This window comes from Trichoplusia ni, chromosome 19 (genome assembly GCF_003590095.1).
Source record: "Trichoplusia ni isolate ovarian cell line Hi5 chromosome 19, tn1, whole genome shotgun sequence".
NCBI lineage: Eukaryota > Metazoa > Arthropoda > Insecta > Lepidoptera > Noctuidae > Trichoplusia > Trichoplusia ni.
The window spans coordinates 3,930,889-3,952,010 of NC_039496.1; the positions used below are offsets into that span (position 1 = coordinate 3,930,889).

The 21,122-nt window shown below is 33.5% G+C and overlaps 1 protein-coding gene across 1 annotated transcript; it reads right to left on the reverse strand.

Moving 5' to 3' along the window:
* Positions 1-50: 50 nt before the first annotated feature.
* On the reverse strand, positions 51-20,500 carry LOC113503314 (alpha-tocopherol transfer protein-like). The gene is made up of 7 exons (XM_026885170.1): positions 20,469-20,500; positions 8,942-9,027; positions 5,268-5,427; positions 4,588-4,843; positions 3,281-3,391; positions 1,852-1,988; positions 51-1,443 (listed from the first exon to the last, which is right to left on the reverse strand). The coding sequence occupies exons 2-7, from the start codon at positions 9,021-9,023 to the stop codon at positions 1,314-1,316; spliced, it is 876 nt and encodes a 291-aa protein (XP_026740971.1). The 5' UTR covers positions 9,024-9,027; positions 20,469-20,500; the 3' UTR covers positions 51-1,313.
* Positions 20,501-21,122: the final 622 nt, after the last annotated feature.

Below are 21,122 nucleotides of genomic sequence, written 5' to 3' on the forward strand. Positions count from 1 at the left end.
TACAAGAAGATGATTTTCTTAATATTTTTTTAATCTATAAGTGTATGTCAATTTATAATACAATAATACCAGAATACATACGTCCCACAGGTGGACACAGACTATGTTTGACACAGGTTTGTGCACGGGGAGGTTTTTTTTTAATTAAAATTTTTGAATCCAGGTTCTACTTTACCGTTTCTCAATGGTCCCTTAAAATAATTTAATTTAATTTACCTTTTCCTAATTCATCAGCCGATAGCTAAATTAAACTGCTTTGTATGTTACAAAATGTATTTAATATCATAACCATATAAAAATTAAGTAAATTAAAATATCACATGCAAATAGGTAAAATACCGTACTACGAGGTATATTACAATATATTAACATTATTTAAAATTCTAATTTCTCTTAAAGTCGGAAAATGGTCAGCACTTGTTCTGAAGAACGAAACTTGGTTTAATTTTTGGAATTCTTTCTTACTGGATTCTACGATTCAAAGTTTATTTATTTATTACAGGTTATTTCTTTTCCGCACCATATTATTTCTTTTTTTTTTCAGAAAGTTTAATCAGGTATTAGGCATGAGGCTTTTTAACAAAGTAACTCAACAGTTACATTCAGCAATTTTTAAAAAAGATATTAGTTCTTCGATTTGTAACTGCTTAAAAAAACGTTATCAAAAATCTCATGATATCTTGTCTTAGAGTAAGTCTTTAATTACATATCAGCATTATGCCCATTTGAAACTTTGAACTGGCTCTTGTAACAAATATCACCATATTTTGGTAAGTGGCAACCCTACATTATTATATACCACTTTACATTGCTATTACGACGTGATAAAACAAACAATAAACGCTGTAACCTTTTACATTACTTTTAAACTAATTATATCTATCCTTTAAAACATATTCTATCCCTCTGAGGTGATAATAAATGAGCAATACTTTCGAATTACTTATCCAGAGGCAAACAACTTGAGTAATGTTAAGTATACATATTTTAGCTAGAACGTCCATAATATTCAAAAAGTCGTTGTGTACCTTGGGATCGAACTCAAAACTTGTGATTTGAGAGTCCTGTGGTCTTACCACAAGACTAGCACAGCATATCACACGACTTTGATAGTCGATGGAACATGGATACCAAACCGTCAGTCCCGCAAATTAATATTTAAAGTCTATGTGCCATGTGGGCCAAATATTCATAATGTATGCAATCAGCCAATTTTCAAAGCATCGTACAAATAAACCGTCCCATATTAGCTACTACACGAAAATGCCCAAGTTGTTTGCCCATAACAAATGAAAACACACACTATATTAAAGTTAATCTAAAGCGAGTGATCGGAATGACCCGGGCAGCTCCCTGACTTTGTCCATCCTGTCGTCATGGCCCCCTGTCGGCCTCTGCGACTCGTCAACTGCCCATCGCTGGTCGTTTGTCAGGAACCAATCCCTGGAAAAGAAGGGTATATATGTAGTTAAAGGAATGGGCGAAATTAATTTGTAAAGGAAAATTCGTGCTAAAACGAGAAGTGAAGAGAAGTTTAAAAAGAAAACGACTCACGCACTAGGGAATTAATATTTCTGTTGCGGGGATTCTACGAACATTTAAGTCAAATGCATAATTACACCCTGAGAAGGACAAGAATTCGTAGATCCCAAAATGCTTGTCCGACACGGGGACTGAACCCGCGACAGGTCGCATGCTTTGGGTTTGGGCTGGTGACTTATACCAATCGGCTGACTCATTCAGTGGTCAGTAGGAATCCGACACTCAATTCTACTCAAACCAAAGCGGAAGGAGTAATTTTATGATTTCCCATCCGAAAGAAAAATGTATTCTATTGTATACCATTATTACCTCTTGGCCTCCATCTTCTTGATCCACTCCCGTTTGATCTGCTCGATAGAGCCGGCCTTCCCTCCGTACTCCGTCGGCAGGATCTCCTGAGGAATGTCCTTGTATAACGTGTCTGAGTTCGGCTCGTGGAACTTTATCTGGAAATATAAAGGAAAATAGGATAAAGATTTTTTTTTAATATTTAACAGTCACTAAAAGCTAATAAACACAAAAACTAAGTACTGCCCCTCTAACGAAGAGACATTGCTTAAAAAGCACACCAAAAGTATTGTACACTTCTCCAAGTAGGTACTTAAATAAATGGAGTAAGGCCAAAATAGAACATGTGAACTGATTTCACTACGAAAACCTTCTTACGAAATATACATGCTTGTTACATATAAACAGGAAAACACAAATTTACATAACTCAAAACAAATAGAACCTTTCTACAATTCTCTGCAATTTCATACATTTCCTATGAGGCCAAGCAAATCGTCATTATATGTCAATCAGAAACATTACTTTCCAATAGACGTGTGGTTCTCGGTGATATGTAAGGATGACCCAGTAAAAGTTCAACTTTCGGAAAAGACGTACAGTCAGCAACCAAAGACTTATTGGACAAGCTTAGAGATCTTCGAAACCAGAAATTGTCCGAAAACTTATTTTTTATTATTACGCTTCCACAAACATTCGTATCATCACAAATACTCCCAGATTTTGATCTCACAAACGGTTGCTTTACGCGGGGATCAAACCCGCGACACTTCGCGTACTTTGGGTTCTTTGCTACCTATTACTCAGCTATTGATAAAGATCTATTAAAGTTAAGGGGAGTCTTTAAATGCGACTTTGTTCATCGACTTTTGATGCTGACCGTACTTTTGATATAGGTACTATAAAAAAACATACTATCTCCCTCACACGAACTGTTGGAATGCGGTACCGTTAACGTCAGAATAATACAGTAAACCAATTACTGACGCTCTCAAAAATATGATAATTGCTTTCGTAAACCTATCTTGTTGTGGTAAAACGGAATACATTAGCATTAGCTACTGTTAGTACCTTTTAGTTGCTTTTAGACTATTTGATTCTGTGAACTTTGTTTTAGACGCAAGTTGCTTTAGGTTTTCTACCGAATTCAAATGGAGAAGGTTCTTAATTCATAAGATTTTTTTTCATGTTTGTTAACTCTGAACTTAGGAGAGGATCATCCGAATTTGTTTATTATTTTACTTCTTTCATTAAAAGTGAAATAGGTTGGACCTTTAAAAAAATATTATGTTCAATTATGTTATGTTAATTCAGCTGTCCCGTTGTCTGTATTCAAATCTTCAAAATCGGATTTCAATCACTTCCAGATTTTCAATTCAGATGTAATTTTGCACGCTTATGTAAAACTTGTTACTTGTCTTTTAACGTTTAATGTAGCACATGTACTAACCAGTTTGGAGACTTCGGCCTTCAGGAATGGCTTGCAGATAGCGAAGATCTTTCCGATGTAGGACGGCGCGTTGATCACGTGGACCTGCTTTAGTCGGATCGGCATCGCTTCCTGGAATCAATTGGCAATGACTTAAAACAAAACATAATTTGGTCCTGCATAATGCATTGAACTACAATACGGACACTGAAAAAAGAACTCGTCATCCCAAATGACGGAAGTAAGGCAGTAAGCCAAGAGGACCCCCATTCCGCTAATTACAATGGCCTATGAATTGGCTGATCATTGTATTGACCGTTCCGATCCTCAGTGAATTTTTTGTGTCGGAAAAATGCTTAGGAGATTACGAATAGTGTCAAATTAATCCAATTTCCATTAATGTATCGGTCATTGTAAAAAGCAGAATTGGTTCCCAGGAGAGAAAGCGAAATACCGCTATATGTGGTCTGTGGTGTGTATTGTCGCTTCTGCAATGCCGACTGAATGGACAGTATAAAATAATTCGAAATATTCAGTTTCAACAAGACTTCTCAGCAATTTCCATAATTCATTTCAATGCATTCTGAAATCTATTTGGACGGTTACGCGATTAGTTTTGTAATTCAATTCGAAATAATTGCATTAAAAATTGCGGTTGCAAACTTTTTAAGATAATCATCTGTTATTAGAGTTCAAATATATCGTGCTATCTAAAATTAAAATTACCACGACGAATTGCATATAATTTAGAGTTTTGTAAATCAATTACAGCACTGGGTATTAGTTACAAAATATTATACGTGTAGATTGTATAACCCGCCTGCGGCCGAGACGAAGAAATGTAGCAATTGTCAAAGCGAGACTACGCTACAATGCGTAGAGTGGCGTCTCTTCTCCACAACTGCAATAGCAATACTTTAGCGGTAAGCTCTTAGATAGATTTAGAACATTATGTAACTTGTTACTAATAAATGTTTATCTAATTTGAGAAACATTTGCAACAAACGTGATTAATCAATTTATGACAAGAGACTGCTAACCGTGACAACTAACGTAATACGCTGGTTTGAGACGTTTAGTAACATAAGTATATTTTTTTCAACAGCATTTTGTAAACGCCTGCCTACACATTAAAAGTTGAACTTCTAAAACTTCTTATTTGTTTAATACCTAATTAAGTAAGGCTCTAATTTTGAAATCAGATAAAAAAAGTCAAAATCCATTAAATTTTTAATTGAAGCTTTTTCTTAACAATATAATAATCCGATAATAGACAACGATTTACAAATTAAACAACATAACATGTTAAGAAAGTATTTATGACATACCTGAGTGTAGATCATGTATTTTCTGAGAGCAGAGAGATTGATCTTGCTAATAAACTTGAGAGAAACGTTCGCTGAGTCGAAGATAGGGATTTCTCCTGTCGGTATATCATTGTCTTCTGTCAGCCTGGTATCAGCCAGCATAAAGAACGTTTTGACAGCGTCCACAAAGTTGAAGAGATCCAAGTCTGGGTTGTTCAGGCGGTAGATGAACACTTTGTAGTTCTGTTGTGTTTTGTTTGGGAGAGGCAGCATGTCCCTGTAATTAATGATAAAGCTTTTGAAGGTTGCTATTGCCGTAGTGGACTTGCTGTTCTGTTCTCTGTAGTTGGTACTGATAAGCTTTCTTTAAGATTCTAAGGTACCTATTGTAATCAGAATCTTACTCCAAATGAGCAAGCATGGTAAACTATGTCAAATATTTCTCTTTTTCGAAAAAGGTAATTTCTTAATAGCATGAAGTTTTCTGGCCGGCTCTTAGCTCCCATTAAGTTTTATCAGGAAGAGTCTGATATTATGTACCCGTTCCGTCTTTAGAGGATATCCTGAGGATTACCACGCCATACCAAAAAACAACTTTAGCTGGGTCTATTGGTCCTGTTGATGTTGTGTTTGTTAAGTAATTTTTCTATACATCCCTACATCATTCGCTTACAATCCTACCGGTAACGTCGGACACTCACGTGATCTCGAACACTCGCTTGATCTCCGGCGACCAGGGGTCTCGCTTGCAGAACAGGTCGGGAGCACTGGCGCGAACCGTGAAGAAGTGGTCGATTAACCGCTTCGCGCGCTCCAGGCTGAAGTGACAGCTCGTCAGGAAGCGACGGAGTAGGATGTCATCTGGAAGAAGAAAAGAACGTATGAATTTAGGAAAATATGTTTCGAATGAAGTTAATTATCACTATTAAGAATTACAATTATCATGATTTTGATTTTTGAATATGATTATAAGACTATAGTCGCGGAAAATGTACTATTGGCTTTTTAATTTAGCGGAAAAAAACTGATTGGTTTTAAAAGCATGCAATGTCGTAGACCTATACCGACACTCTTAAACTATCCCTCTTTTGTGTTGAGCGTTTACAAAAAGCTAACGTTTACAATATTTTACATGTATTGCAAGTAAAAACTGCAAGGTGCAATAAAACTCATCGCACGAATATAAGCCAACTTGCCATCAAGTTGTATTGCCGTTTAGGTCACGACAAAGGTCAACATGTCTGTATGGCATTCTGTACACATAATGAGCCTTCAATCATTGCATAAGAGATCCCAATTCTGAGAATATGAATGTATGGAAACTTTCGGCTATAGAAGCAGAGAAAAACCAGTCTTAAGCACTATAAACGAATTACAAGTTTGATAGCAAAAAATACTTTTCGAAACTACGCACGTAGACTAATAAAAACATGTTCATTTTTTGTTGCAATCTATTTTCTGTCTCATGCGAATTACAGAAAAAATCTAGACACAAGGTTATGATCGGGTACGAGTTTACTCCGTAAACGAGGGTGATAAAAAGATACTTGGATAAAAAATCTGTGTTAAGTTTGATGGAGGTGTACAAAACCAATAGAAAACCAATAGAACGAAATATTCTTTATTGCGCACGATATAAGGATAGGATTCGACAAATATAAATAGTAACATGATGCCACAATGTACGGTCTTATAGATCGAGAGCAATCGTTTACGGGCATCCTTTGGATGGACTTCATTCGGTAGGAGCAAATTTTGCGCGATTAAAAAAAGGCAAAAGTAATAATCAAAGACGAGGGATAATTAGGAGAAAGAAAACTACTTCATTGGTGGTATTTTTTCTTCTGTTTATCCATATCGAATGATAACTATTTCTACACATTTTCAAAATATTGAGTATTCATTATATTATTGCTATTAGCTTACTCATCACATTTGTCTGTTTGTGTGTCAGCGAGATCTATCTATTTGCAGTTCGTTCGTACCACATGCATGTCAAGGGAGAAAGCGTAAATTATACCAAGAGTGTGAGATTACAATCTTTGTTGATATGGAATACTTAGTAGATGTATGTGTTTACCGTTTGTTAAAAGTATTACGAATGATGTTCATTAGAAGTGGTTAGATACTCTTTATAACTTAACTTTAAGAATCTTACAAGAAAACCTTTATCTTAAAAGTAGACTACCTACGTTACTTTTCTCTTCCCTAGCATTATTTAGGTAGTGTTTATACATTATTTTTATTAAGAAAAGTTTAATTAAATTGTTAGCTTTTCCAAAAAACCCTGTTACATTGTTCCTTCCTCAATTTGATCAATGCAAAAATAGTAAGCAAAGATAGTAAATGGAATTGTAGTAGACATTACAATTCCATAGCCTCCCAACTTTTCATTAGGTTGCAAAACTTAATGATAAGACGAAAATGTAAATTCAGCATTAAAAAGCATTATGTTTTATGAATTCAGACAGTCTATAATTTATGAATTAGCATAAGTATTCAATAAAATTACAAAGGTAAATGGGAAACCCGTCTTGCTTCATGCAGAGGCGTAACATTGACTGCACGAAGCTAATCAGTCAGACTGTACATGATTTGACTACTAATATACCAAGTAGTGACGTCATATGTCGCTCAACAAAGAGTTTGTATACCTATTTATGTCTGTACCTATTTTGTAACGTATTGCGACATATTTTTGTCTTCGAAACTTTGAAGGTAGGCCCATGCAGAGGTTAATGACACACTATAGAATTGAAAACGACTTTTACTTTTTGTTGCGAAAAGGTACGAGAATAAACCATAACTGTTATGGTAAATTTTTACTTTGGCGTTGCTATGGTAACGGATTTGGATAAAAAGGTAGTTTTGTTGGCGAGGTAAATAGAGACGAATTTTAGTAACGGTAAAAATCGATGAATATATGATTTCAGGACTAGCTAATCCACTTTATATACATGCAAAAAATACAGGTCATAGACATTATTTCATGCGAATGAAATTACGATACACGCAAAAGAGAAGGTCACAAAACAAATAAAAACCTATTGAAAGTTAATAGTTTCTCTTTAGCAGTAAGTATTAGTAAAGGTTAGTTAAAACGATTAATCTCAATGATTACCACATCGAATTTAATTATTACATTCAATCTAAAGATTTCACAGTTATTAGGCACATGTGTCACAATGCATTTAACCATTTTTAAAGTTCTATGACAGGCAGTTTTAGATAACTTTTTAAAATAATCGATGCATACATTTCACTTCCTACGATATTATTATAATAAGATACATATTAATTAATATGAAGTAAAATTTACCTATTTTGGCTCGATAAAGCAATACTTTCTTGACCCAAGTTATTTAGAAATATATTTAAAACCTGAAATGATAAATGACTCTTCCCGTAGAGAATGCGTTCAAGATTATGGTATGCGGTTATTACGACATTTAGCTGCTAAGATTTTAGTCAATTTCTTCTATGATATATAATTAAAGACTATTTGCCTGTTTACATAATGCTATACTGTAAGTTTATGAATTCTATGTTTTGCTTTTATACGCTTAGTTTTTAGGTATGTCCTTATCATGATATGTTATAGTTTGTTTTTTAAAAGACCGCATTGAGCAATTAAGTCCTCGTATCGCAGGGGGTTTCACAAACATATAAGTCACATACTCTGAGACACCCAGACTCAGAACAACCATTCGTGGATCACAAAAATGCTTGTCTGGTGAATAATTAAATAAAAATTGCGGATAAAGTATCAATACGTCAATAAATTATTCTTGTACGTGTTGTCATTGCCATATCGATTAGTCAAAATCTTACAAAACATTTCTGTTGAAATCTCAGCAATGCTAATCGACTTTTATCGTTATCTGTACAAAGAGAGGAAATTAAGTAACTGTTATTACGTAGTATACAATTGTAGGATCTCATAATCAAAGTTATGGATTTCCTGCAATTTATATGTATGTCATACTTCATTTGTTAAGACGGTGTGTCTCTTTCAAAAAACTCAGTTTAGAAATAAAAACGAAAGTTTACCACTGAAATAAATCAGTCGTTTATTTATTTAATGTGTTTGTTTTAAAAGACAAATCATTATTTAGATTTATAGTACAAGGTAGTTTACCGTGTAGAAAGAAACAATTGGAATAAATGCCCAGGATAACTAATAGGACTTCCTTCTTAAATGTTTTGAAAGTTACGAAACAACTACAGACGTTTTACTTTTTAGTATTAAATAATTATTTTGCTATTTAAAAAAGAGTGTGCTCTACGCAATACCGAATGTACCAATACGGAATGCAACACAAGTCTTTGGGTATCCACTGAAATAAAATAGTTATAATAAGTTCTAAGATCTTACCGACATCATTGGGGAGATGTGGCTGCTTGCAAAGCCAATCCTTGATCGTCGCAAGCTCTCTGCATTCATCTACTTCAGGCATATTTCTGTAACAATAAAGATATTTTGTAATAACAATTATAAATAATGATAACCATTTAAATTAACAGTTTGTCGGTAGCCGAAAATGGCCCAGTACAGGTCGGATTTCGACTTTGGGGATCAGGCCTCAGGAATTGGATGCATACCGTTTAACTTTCTTTCGATCTTGTCAAATCTGAATTTCACTAGTAAGGTGCAGCGCATACGACAGACTATTCACGACGCAATTTTTAGTTTGTGAAAATAGAACCTAGAAGCAGTAACGCACACGCGCGCCATGCAGAATTTTTGAGCGCGGCAGACTCGATCGCACAAAAAGTGTGCCGTATGCGCTGCACCTAAATTATTGTTGTGTACATACCCACCCAGCCCATAACGGTGGATGTGCGAATGCCACTGACTGATATTACTTCCGAGATATGTTATGAGGAAACCAGAGGGAAAAATCGGTAAAAAGAAGGATTATGCTCGAAAACTGCCACTACGAGCCACCATGAGCTAGCGGGTTCTCAAGTGCCTTAGCTTCTGTATAATGGACAAGGGGTTGATACGGTACTTGGCCTCTAAGTCGTTTACAGGCCAACATTACCTAAGCATAAGTAAGAATATTAATCTTGTTCTTTTGTTAAGTCATTTTCAACTCATTGCGCGATACGTATCATTTGAGCAATATGGTCTGCGAATATCAATTATTTGTGGCGTTGCTGTCATAATGTCATTGTTCCTGTAATTATGGGTATGGCGACGCACCAAAGTATGTCATATTGTCTTTTTATAACTCACTTATTGTTAGCTACTGATATTTTAAGTAAATTTTTCCGTACAGGCCGATAGTTTTGGTTAATTAACAGGACATTTATTTACATTTACAAGTATAAAAAATCTTAAAATACCATACAAGTTATTTATTTTATTTAAGTTAAATTTATTGTTCAAAATGTATTTTAACTTATTTAATTACTTCGACCTCGATGACCGATCAAGTTCAAACATCATAGTAATGAGGAAACAATTTGAACTTGTATTCAAGGAGTATTTATTCAAATCCAATTATATTATTTTTTTATTGAAGCGTTGTAATAAGTTTATTTGTAGTCCAGTAAACAAATTACTGTAAACACACATGCACTATTTGCACAAGACAAAACGCACGCCCAAATACTTACCTAAGCGTATGGGTAACAAAGAAGACTAGATGCCAATTGAGCTTTCGTAAGGGTTATAGGAAATTAAATTGGATTTAACCTTTAATCTGTATAAATTTATCTCACTGATATATGCACAACACAACAGGGCCCCAATTATGCTATTTACAACAGCCGATGAATGAATGAAATTTGGCTTAAAATGTCAATTTTCGCATTTTCTTAAGCATTTTTCTACACAATTATTGGCAATTCAGTGCAGGACTTTGTGCTCAAGGTCAATACAATCGACTTTCAATTATTTTATTAGTAAAATGCTTAAGAGAATAGGAATAATTTCAAATTGAATCCAATTGCAATTCATTCATCCGCCATTGTTATGTTATGTCCGCCAATGTCATCTTTGATACGATTTATCATCTTCAAACTGCATTGTTATAATACGAGGCAAAACTGTACAAAATATGACAATATTACCTCGACCATACCAACACGCAGTCAAACCAAGTTCACGAGAGATTAATGTCGCATCACCAAGTACGTGAGACCTCATACATGTTATGAATACAACGTACCTTATAATACTACTGTATTATATAAAATTAGATATAAATGAGCTAAGCGGACTGTTTGAGATCTCTTTTAAAGTATTACAGAATTGGTTATTGGATAAAATGAAAAGTGTTTTAATGTCAAGTGGTCCTGTTTGAAGCACTTGCCCTTATAGATACTTTGTATCTTTGCCGTTAGTGCCACTTGCATTTGTTTGCAAAATGTATTTAGCAGTGATCTTGAACGATGGACTGACAAAACTCCGACATGCACCAATGTAGTTTCGAAGTAACAAACGATAATAATCGAACCAGCGAATGAGACACGAACGATATCGTTAGGAAACCAGCAGACCCCAGATTATTGAAGAGTTTGCTAAACTACGTCTGAGGCACCATATCTACAATCATGAGAAGAGAAGGAGACTTATGTGAAAACAGTACATATATTCTGTATATAGGTGTAATTTCTCTGTAATACGTGTGTAAGTAGGTATAGTTTCTCGGTCGTCTAGTTACTTTAGTAGCTTTGTTACTTTTGTAGTTTGAGACTAGATGGAGTTGTGTGAAAATTGTGGAGTATATTATGTAATTATTATTATATTAATCCTTTAAATTCTTCACTAAAATTTACTCAACCTGTTTCTATGTATAAGAAGGTAAAACAGTCCAAAGCAGTCAGCGTCTGGGCTCAGATTAAACTGGTTCAAAATTATTTGTCCAAGTCGTCCCGTATCGGATACTTGCGTGGCCTCATGTACTTTGGGCCCTAGTAACTGTCATGTTGCCGTTCGAACATCTGACGAAACTTACTCCGCTACTTAACTGATACAAGCTAACCGGACAAGTGAAGGCTAAACCGCTCTTAATATGTACCACGTTGTATCGTATCGTATAAACATATCCATCCAATTTATTTAAGGTTATCTACAATTACAGCAAACAGTGAATGATACTTAAAGTATTCTAAAGTTTTAAGTGGTTTGTACATATAATTCGAAGTTTGTGTGCATTATTTCTTAATTATATATTCTACCACAACTTTAGAACCATTAAGATGTCTTATTTTATCTAATTTGATAAAGAGGTACTTGATGTCGTGCTGGTTTGCGATTCTATGCAGGGATTTGGATGCGAGACGGTGCGAGTTCGATCCCAACGCGAGTGTAAATGTGACTTTTTCAAAGTAATACCTATGTACTTGCTTAATTAGTCTATTTACCATTCATAAATGGTTAAGGTAAATATCGTTAGAAAGCCTGGATTCCAAACAATGAATTCTGAAATCAGAATCCCGCAGTGAGCTAGCGTGGACATCAATGCCCCAATCTTTCCCGTACATGGAAGGGTGGGCTTGCGTCCAGCAGTGGGTTGTCTATAGGATGGTATTATTTAATTATTAGGTATTTTATAAACGTACGTAATAAAGTGTTCGCAAATAAATTATCGATCTGAATAGCATAATATCAAATGTAATTGTAATTTTATTGTCATTTAACACGCCAAGTATGCATAACATTTACAAAGTTTCTTTGCAAATTAAAATTGTCTCTAAATAGTATTTCTAGAATAAAATTATTATTTTAGTAATCAAAATAATTCTTAGTTGCGCAAATTAAAATCATTTCTAAACAAAATGTTACTAGAATAACATTATTATTTTACTTAGCATTATATGTAATTATTTTTTGCCAAACATAAATTTAAATATCTAATTAAACACGTCTAGAAACACACGGAAGACAAAGTAACATAATTTATTTAATCTCAAAATAAGCGAATTACCAAACATTAATTATAACATACCAATTAGCCGATTGCATGTTGAACCGAATGCTAACCAAGGTTACGAATCGTTTGCTCAACTAATCACAACTGGTTTAGTAATCTTCTAGTTTTATCTCACGTTATTTCGAGTTATTAAACCGTTAAATATCAGTTATAAGATTCGTATATCAAATTATTACAGTAGATCTTACTAGTGAATATAAATATGTAGTTTTTGTTTTCACAATCATCATTGTTATAATTTTATTTAAATTTAAAATAAAAAATATTTTGATATGAATAGAAGAGTATAAAAAACTCAGAAAAAACGATTATATTTTATTAATCAATCAACAGTGTAGCCAGACCATAATTTTACGACGTTTAACCTAATTGAATCTTCAAAGTGGAAAACCTTTTTCCTTTTGAATTAAAATCGTATCTAACATCTATACTGCTGTTTTTGATCATATATAACATCAGACACGCTGAATTAAGAACTCCTCCTTTTTTAAACAGATTAAAAACTATTCACTCTTCACAATTTACACTATTACAATTATTCCGCTATGGTAACTACCGTGGTTATAGATTTAGTATTTCATACATGTATTGTCATCGATTTTCACCACTTTACATTCAAACTTTCCAAGAGGTAAGTGCCTTGTTTAAATCACTTTAAAGTCCGGACAAAAGATGGCTGCTTTCCACAAAGTCATAATGTATGCGTGGACATTTGTCCAATAGGCCTTCAATCCTGTCAACAGAAGAGAGTTTTCGAGTGTTTGGGGAATGTATAGAGAAAATATTTATAATAGAGGTAAGAAGGAATGAAGTCGTTTAAAGGCCACTAAATTGTTTTTTTTTACAGAAGATACATTTGTGTTTCCAGCAAAAAACACTTCTGTAATAAAATAGAAGTAACGATTTAAAAATAAAATATGATTGTTTTTGAAAACTTTCATGACCCGTATTTATAATTATTACTTTTTTGGTGGTTTATCCCGACTAGTTTCTGACCCAACCGGAGTCATTAATCATAAGTTGATGGCGACGGGTTTGCGAGTTGATCTTCGAGGTTTGGTTTAACTGGAAACTAGTCGGTTTATCCCCATAAATACGCGTGAGTAAACCGTTATCATATGAAAGTCAAATTTAAAGCAAATCCCGCCTCGGACTATTTACTTTTTTTACGTTAAAGCTTTTTACAAATTTGCTAAAAATCGGTGAACTAGAGTATCAATTGTAAAGAAACCTGCAAAAATAAAATTGATAAGTGTCTATTAAGCCACGTTTAAGCATCAACCACACGATAAGAAGAATGGAAATCAATAAACAATTGATTGACTATAACAACGACTTTCTCCGCAGCGTTTAAACATTCAATCCTGTTATAAAAACAACTGAATAAATATAACACAACAGAAGTTTTGAGATCGAACGAACATGAATCAGGATATAAATATTGACATTGCGTATTGATGAATGGTACTCATTTAAAATTCTCGATATAATAACAAATAATACTTATGCATGTATAGTAAATATAAATACGGTACGTAAATATATAGTTTCCGTAGTGGACAGAGTGTAAACATGACCAAATGTCAGTGGTAGTCGCGCGTACATATTTGTGGTACACGTTTTACGTACTACATGGATATTTTATTTTAATATTTAAATTATGTTTTTTCTATACTTCTGGTACTTCTCTTGAACGTTAAAAATTGATTAATAACAATTGAATTTGAATGATTCACGTTGTATTTTTATTTTGGTTTGGCAGAGGAATCCTCGTAGAGGTGGCCACTTGGATTCCTAGGCGGAGAAAGCAGGTAGTGTCAGACTCCCAATGACTAAACCTAAGCCATCTTGATACGTTATCCGCGTTTTGGTGTCGGTCGCGTGGCAATTCTTCATAAGCAGATTGCGGACTTCTGCCGGCCCCTGCCTGGCTGAGCGAAAGAATGAGTATAGGGAGGGTTGGTGGGATGACTACACACATACCAAGAGGCCATCTTTGAGGTACAATCAATGAAGATCTTTTGAAGGATTTTAGGAGAGGCCTTAACGCAGTGTTACAATACAGGAAAAGAAGTATTATGTAAGGGCATTAGAAGTTGTATGACTCTGCCCCTCTACATGAGGTTATCTGATGTCTGTAATAAGAACACTCCACGGAATGAAAGTGATAAGTACAGCATAAATCCTTTTCTGTTTGTTAATTGAAATCTGTGATAATAGAGTTCATGGTTAAAATTAACTGACGGATTAACTAAACTGACTGGTCCCAAAAGATTTCTTAAACATCATAAGGAACCCTAAATCATGGTACGAGTGGTTATCTGTCAAGTGTTTACCTATTCACGTAGTCAATATTATGTATCGGAAATCCCCAAATAAGTATTATTAGTTAAACGCGAGGTCAAAGTCAAGGAATTAAAATATTTCTACGAAAATAAATACGACGCTTAACTAATAGGGACTTATCATGACATATGACGTCATAAGTCACGTGTATTGGGGGTTTATTAAGCTTTTTATTATTGTTGAAATCGATCATCGACTTTTTCTCAGTGTTTAAGTTGTTATGTATGCATGAGTTACGTAGGTATATCTATTAATAAATGAGAGAGAGTTCTTGCCAAATTTAAAAGTCAATTGGAAGACCTCACTGAGAAACCTAGCTTGTTAAAATAGATTATTGTCCAGGGGACCTAACACTAGCTTTTAAAATATGACTGTTGGATTGTAAAAATTGATTTGTAGTCAACGCGAAAAACTTTGTTAATTAATATCATTCATTTACGTATAATACGTTAGAATAGTGGATGGTAATTGTCTGTGGAAATGAGTTCTTTTTTCGATCAAGAGATCAGGTCAGATCAAGTCAAGGGAATAACACTGTATAAACTGTATTTTTGCTTCATTAACAATAATGATGAATAAATATATTTTTTCAGTGTCCGTCTCTACTATGAGTAGCAATTGCCGCCCGCCCGCTACAAATAGAAAATAATTCCACGGGAACATACAATCAGGATAAAAACTATCCTATGTGTCTCGGTAATAAACTATCTGAGTACTACTCTTTCACCTAAACCCGTTCAGTGGTTTTTAAGTGAAAGAGGTACAAACATCTATACATCTATTCCTAGAAGATAATAATGGATCAAATTACCAGACCAGAGTTTCTGTGAATTAATCGACTCATCCAACATGCATAGTTAGTTTAATTCACCGAAGGTCATGAAAATAGATACTATCTATGTACTTCAACATGCCTGTAGTTTGGATTATAATTATTTTTAATTACTTCTGGACTATGATTCAGCTTGATATCATAACAATGATGTTTATCACGTTATTGTGCACATCAGAAACGTGCTGTTTAATCTTTTTTTTATAGGTACTGGTAGTTGTGAGCGGCGATTAATTTCGCCATTGTATTGTATTACATTGTGAACTGACGGTTGAACTTGTCTGGTTTATTTCCTTTATTGATAACTTGTGTACCTATATAAACATGTATCCTGTATTTACGTCTTCTCAATATAACAATTTTTCTTTTATTAAGCGCAGATAATTGTAAAATATAGAAACAATTTTCTTTTTTTGGAATAAACGAAATGTAGTTAGTTCAAAAGCTCGAAAGAAATTATCGTTTTAAATAATAGTATTGCAGTTATTTGCCAATTAATTACAATTGCCAACAAATTACGATTGCCAAATTGCAAATTACTACATGCAATTCAGTACGGGGCGGAACACCCACTGTCAATACAGTGAATTTCCAATTATTGTGTTGGCAAAATGCTTAGGACAATACATCAGCATCATCATCAGCCCATATTCTTCCCCTGCTGGACATAGGCCTCCCCAATTGCAGGTCATCGAGATCTGTCTTCGGCTCGCATCCAGCACCTGCCAGCCATCTTGCGCACATCATCACTCCACTTAAGAGAATACGAATAGTGTAAATTTTAAACCAATTTCTATGAATTCATTGGCAAGTTAAATAGCGGTATAGTGGGCCTCGTTGTACACCAACCGTATGGAAAGAAAAAGAAAGATTTTCATAGGCGAAGCCGCGTGTATTGGTTTCTGTTTAAATTAACTTCATCTTTATCGTCTATCGATGGATGTGAATTTAAAGTTTTTAGATTGTAAGGACATTTATGGAAAACCCGTTTTAGCTTCATATTTAGGTCACTACACAATATTAGGCATGACGAGATTTTAAATTATTCAGTTTTATTACTGCTAATAGCAGTTTTATGTGCAGTTAGTAAAATTCGTTTTTCATGTTGGTAAATACAAGGTTATTTACACAGATACAGATATTTTCAATTGTTCTAAAATTAGATAACGTTTCTTTAAATACTCAACTTAACATAAAAAACTCGTTTTATAATGATTTTATAGTAAGAACAATTGAACATAAAGCAGTGATTCTGAATTTGATTTGTTTTTGTTTTTCAGTTAATATGTAATTGTGTGAACTGGGCCCAAATTCCGCTATTTACACATGAATGAATGTAAATTGGCTTAAAATCACAGTATCCGTACTCTCCTAAGTATTTTTGAACACAATAATTGAAAATTCAGATCGCAGCAAAGACTCGCAATGAATTTCCAATTATTGTGTTTGTAAAATGCTTACGAGCATTGGAATAGTTTCAAATTTAATCAATTTGCTATTCATTCATCGGCCATTGTAAATAGCAGAATTGGGGCCCTGCTTGGTTAATTGAACCCAATGTCAAAAAAACGTGGTTAATCGTCGAGAAAAAAAAATATGGCTATGAAAATTAAATAAGATTTTATCTTAGTGAACCGGACAACACAATTAAAATAATAATTTAATGTTATACAAATACAATTTACTACAATAGTTCATTGTTGAAACATCTTTAATCACACGGATATTGCTGTTTGCATTCAAATCACCGTAATTATTTTACAATAATAAGAAGATATAGGATATGAGAACATAAAGTGATGTAATTATATTTATGTATATTTAAATTAATTATTTCATGTTTCCTGGTAGCGATTTTAAGTGTTGGCTGTGTGAAATCGTTTTTATAATAAAACAAAAAAGTTTGTAAATTTAGATGGATGTTTGGTACTCTTTTACGTCAAAACGACTAAACGGATTCTGAGGAAATTTAGTGCACGGATAGTTTATAACCAGAATAGGATAATTTCACCTCAATTTTATATTGCAGCGGGATCATTTTCGATTTTCAGCGGGTGGAGCTGCTTGATTAAATATTTAATTCATATATCTTACACCTTTTTTATTCGTATGGCATACGAATGCAGTAATAAGTATATGGTCATTCGGTGGATTATTGTGACATTCGACCACTATTTTCAAATCGTTTTCACAATATTTGATACACATTTATCCTTAACATTCACTCTAACACGTTTACTCCACATTCTATGACACTCCATAGACAAAAATTTGGATGGAGGCAACTCGTACCACGAAAAAATTATAGCCCATATTTTAACCCGCAAAAACAAGTATTCTCGTAGTATAAGGAAGAGACGAAATCGATACGAAGAATCGATAAATCGGTCGTTTACCCGAATTCGGGGACTTCCCGCATACGTCACTAAATAAGCTTTTACTTAATTACTTCATTAAAATATCAAAAACATTCAAAACTACTATCTTTATTGCCTGAATGCTAAAATTTTAGTATTGTTGTTCCATGGCTATGCAATACGTCGCTCTTACGGTAATTTTGAGTTTTGCAGAATTATCCCGTACCCAGTGTAATCAAACGACTATAGAAAACGATTTCTCCTGTCGAACATCGGACATATGTTTCTTAAATCTTCGGCATCCCAATGCAGGCTGACGAAAAGACCAATAAAAAATTGCTTTTTGAGACGGTGAAAGGCTGATGTGGTTATACTAATATGTTGATGTCTAAACGTATTAATATATATCGATACCATGGAATCGTTTTATCATCATGGTCATTTTTAACTTCGGAAAATTCCATACTATGAAGTCAACACATCGATGACCTCAGTTATGGGCCAGAGTAACTGCTACGATATGTAATACACATACGAGGTTTTATTTATATTATCTAAAGCTCTCTGGCCAAGAGTTAATCGTGAGCGTGATTGGAAAACTCTGTAAAAATGACAGCTTCAAGTCACATTAATAATCGAAACGAAGACGTTTTCTATTGACGTTAGCGATTGTCGAAATATAACTTATTTAAAGATGCTGATTTACAAACGTCCTCATTTATAAATGCTGGTAATATTAGGTTAAAATTAAATTGGCCGCATTTGTTATTATATAATAAATAGTAGAATAATAATAGAATACTTTCTTGCTTAAAAATATGTAAGTAGCTTAAGTTATTCCTTCATAAATCAGCTACCTGCCAATAAAAGGCCTGTCAAAATTGATCAAGTCTTTTCAGAGATTAGCCGTAAGAAACAGTCATTTTTTTATTATTCATATGCATGTAGTAAGTAGCCAATGGCTATTTCAATATTACAAACGGACACTACAATTCATCTATGTTTATGTGTAGACAATAGGTATTTATGCTCTTAATATATTAGGCATCACTTTTCCGCTCAATTGCACTTTCGCAGAGCAATCGACTCTCCATAAAACATGAACGTTTTACGTTTAGAAAGTATTTCGATAATACAAGTGTTATTGATGACCGTAATTGGGATGTATCACGCACTGCTCTAGTTTAATTTCATCTACAAATTAAGCATTAAAACTCAATTTAGTTTTATTTAAATTTCCCTTTTTTTGGAGAGTAAGTAAGTGGATTGATATGAGAGCTTGTGTTTTTGTAACAAATTGGCAATCATCCGAATTGATTGAATATTTTAATATGAAAGTAGTTAACCTTTCGTCTTTCTGTTATGCTTTCACTACTAAACCACAAACCATTTTCGATGCATTTTGATTTTTGTGTCTGGTTGTCTAAGCTTCTACGCCTAAGGTCAATAAGGTTTCTATTTAAAACCTTGATTTAATTAATAAATTAATTATGCTGAAAAAATTAAAACGTAGATTACTACTACTAACTTACCTAATAAAATTACACAAAAGGACGTTTATTTTTTTGTTTTTGCCTAATAACCTTGAAAGAAACAGACTATAAAATTATTAAAAAATATAATAAGCAAAGGTAAATGCGAAATTGTTTCAAAATAAGCGCAAAAATTAGCATAATTTAGTCATTCTTATTTTTTTTTGTTTTGTTAAACTAAAATTATACCTACAAGCTGTTCTGCTCTACTCTATAAAATTTTCCGAAAGGCTTTGTTTAAAAACTACCTGACCTATTGTTTAAAAAAAAGGTTCAATGTAATTTCATTATAAACGGAAAGGGGATAATGTAATTACCGTTTAAATTTTTGTTGATATTGAAATGAAACTACTTTTACGGATTTTATCGCGGTTTAATTTTTGATTTTAGTTCCCGACGTTTCGACACCTTTGCAGGTATTTTGGTCACGGGCAGACACAAAATTAAACCGCGATAAAATCCGTAAAAGTAGTTTCATTTCAATGTCTAACATTCGCGTAAACCTAAGAAACCACTATTTTTATTGATATTCAAAATATTTAACCACGATTAACCCTGTAACTTAGTGTATAGGTATTTACCGGATAGATAATAGAGACGAATTAGGCTATATGCTATATCTACATAGTTTTGAAATTATTTTAAGAATAAACTTATAGATTTTGACAACTTTCCAGTGTTAATAAATCATAAAAAAGTTACATTTCGCTTTTACATTTTTTTTAATATTTATAAATTGTTAAGAATTTTAGATGAATGATGATCTCAATCTCTCTGATGATGCAGCACAATATAGGTATCTATTATTTAAAAAAAAAATAACAAAAATACGAAATTATATCTATGTATTGATATAGACTATAATAATATTTATACGAAAAAAAATACTCACGTTAATAAATCAAAAGAATCACTGAAAACCAAACGAAAAGAAAATCTTTTCTTTGTTGTTATTTTTCAATGAATAGAATAATTATTATACCGGATCGGCGCGATTGGTTTGTTTTTTGAACTGTATCGCGAACGCAGTGCGTCGTATAGTCGCGGACAGTCGCGACCAACTGACGACGGCGATTTCTGACACCGAAGTCTGATTTCATCGCTGATTGTACGTCCGAGTGTTATTTTGAAATATTATGTTATTATTTACATGTCAATACATCCTTGAAAATCGGTTATTTCAGAGTCGTATTGGGATAGGGTACCACAAAGAGTTTGAAACATATTTAGACAAGTTTTCTGGACTTTATGCCAGTGTAGGTACTATTGTGAAGGTTATATCTTGTGATTAAAATTATTTGCAAACATGCACAAACATTTGTTGCAATATTTTCGACGAAACGAAACATCTGACATGAAAATCGAACCTGCAACGAGTTGCGCAAAGGCATTTGGTTTTACGTCTTACTAACTTTAAAATAGTCTTTTAATAAGTCTACGTGTAGTTTCTAGATACTAAATATAAGGTTTTGTCATCTTCTAACTTTTGAAATTATCTTTGAACGTACTTAACAGTGCAGTGAACAGTAATCTTAGCACATTAACT

Coding starts and splice junctions, on each gene's coding strand:
- LOC113503314 (XM_026885170.1), bottom strand. CDS start 9,023: ATGCCTGAAGTAGATGAATGCAGAGAGCTTGCGACGATCAAGGATTGG. Junction 5,428..8,941: donor ACATCTCCCCAATGATGTCG/GTAAGATCTTAG, acceptor TTCTTCTTCCAG/ATGACATCCTACTCCGTCGC. Junction 1,989..3,280: donor AGGCCGAAGTCTCCAAACTG/GTTAGTACATGT, acceptor TTATATTTCCAG/ATAAAGTTCCACGAGCCGAA.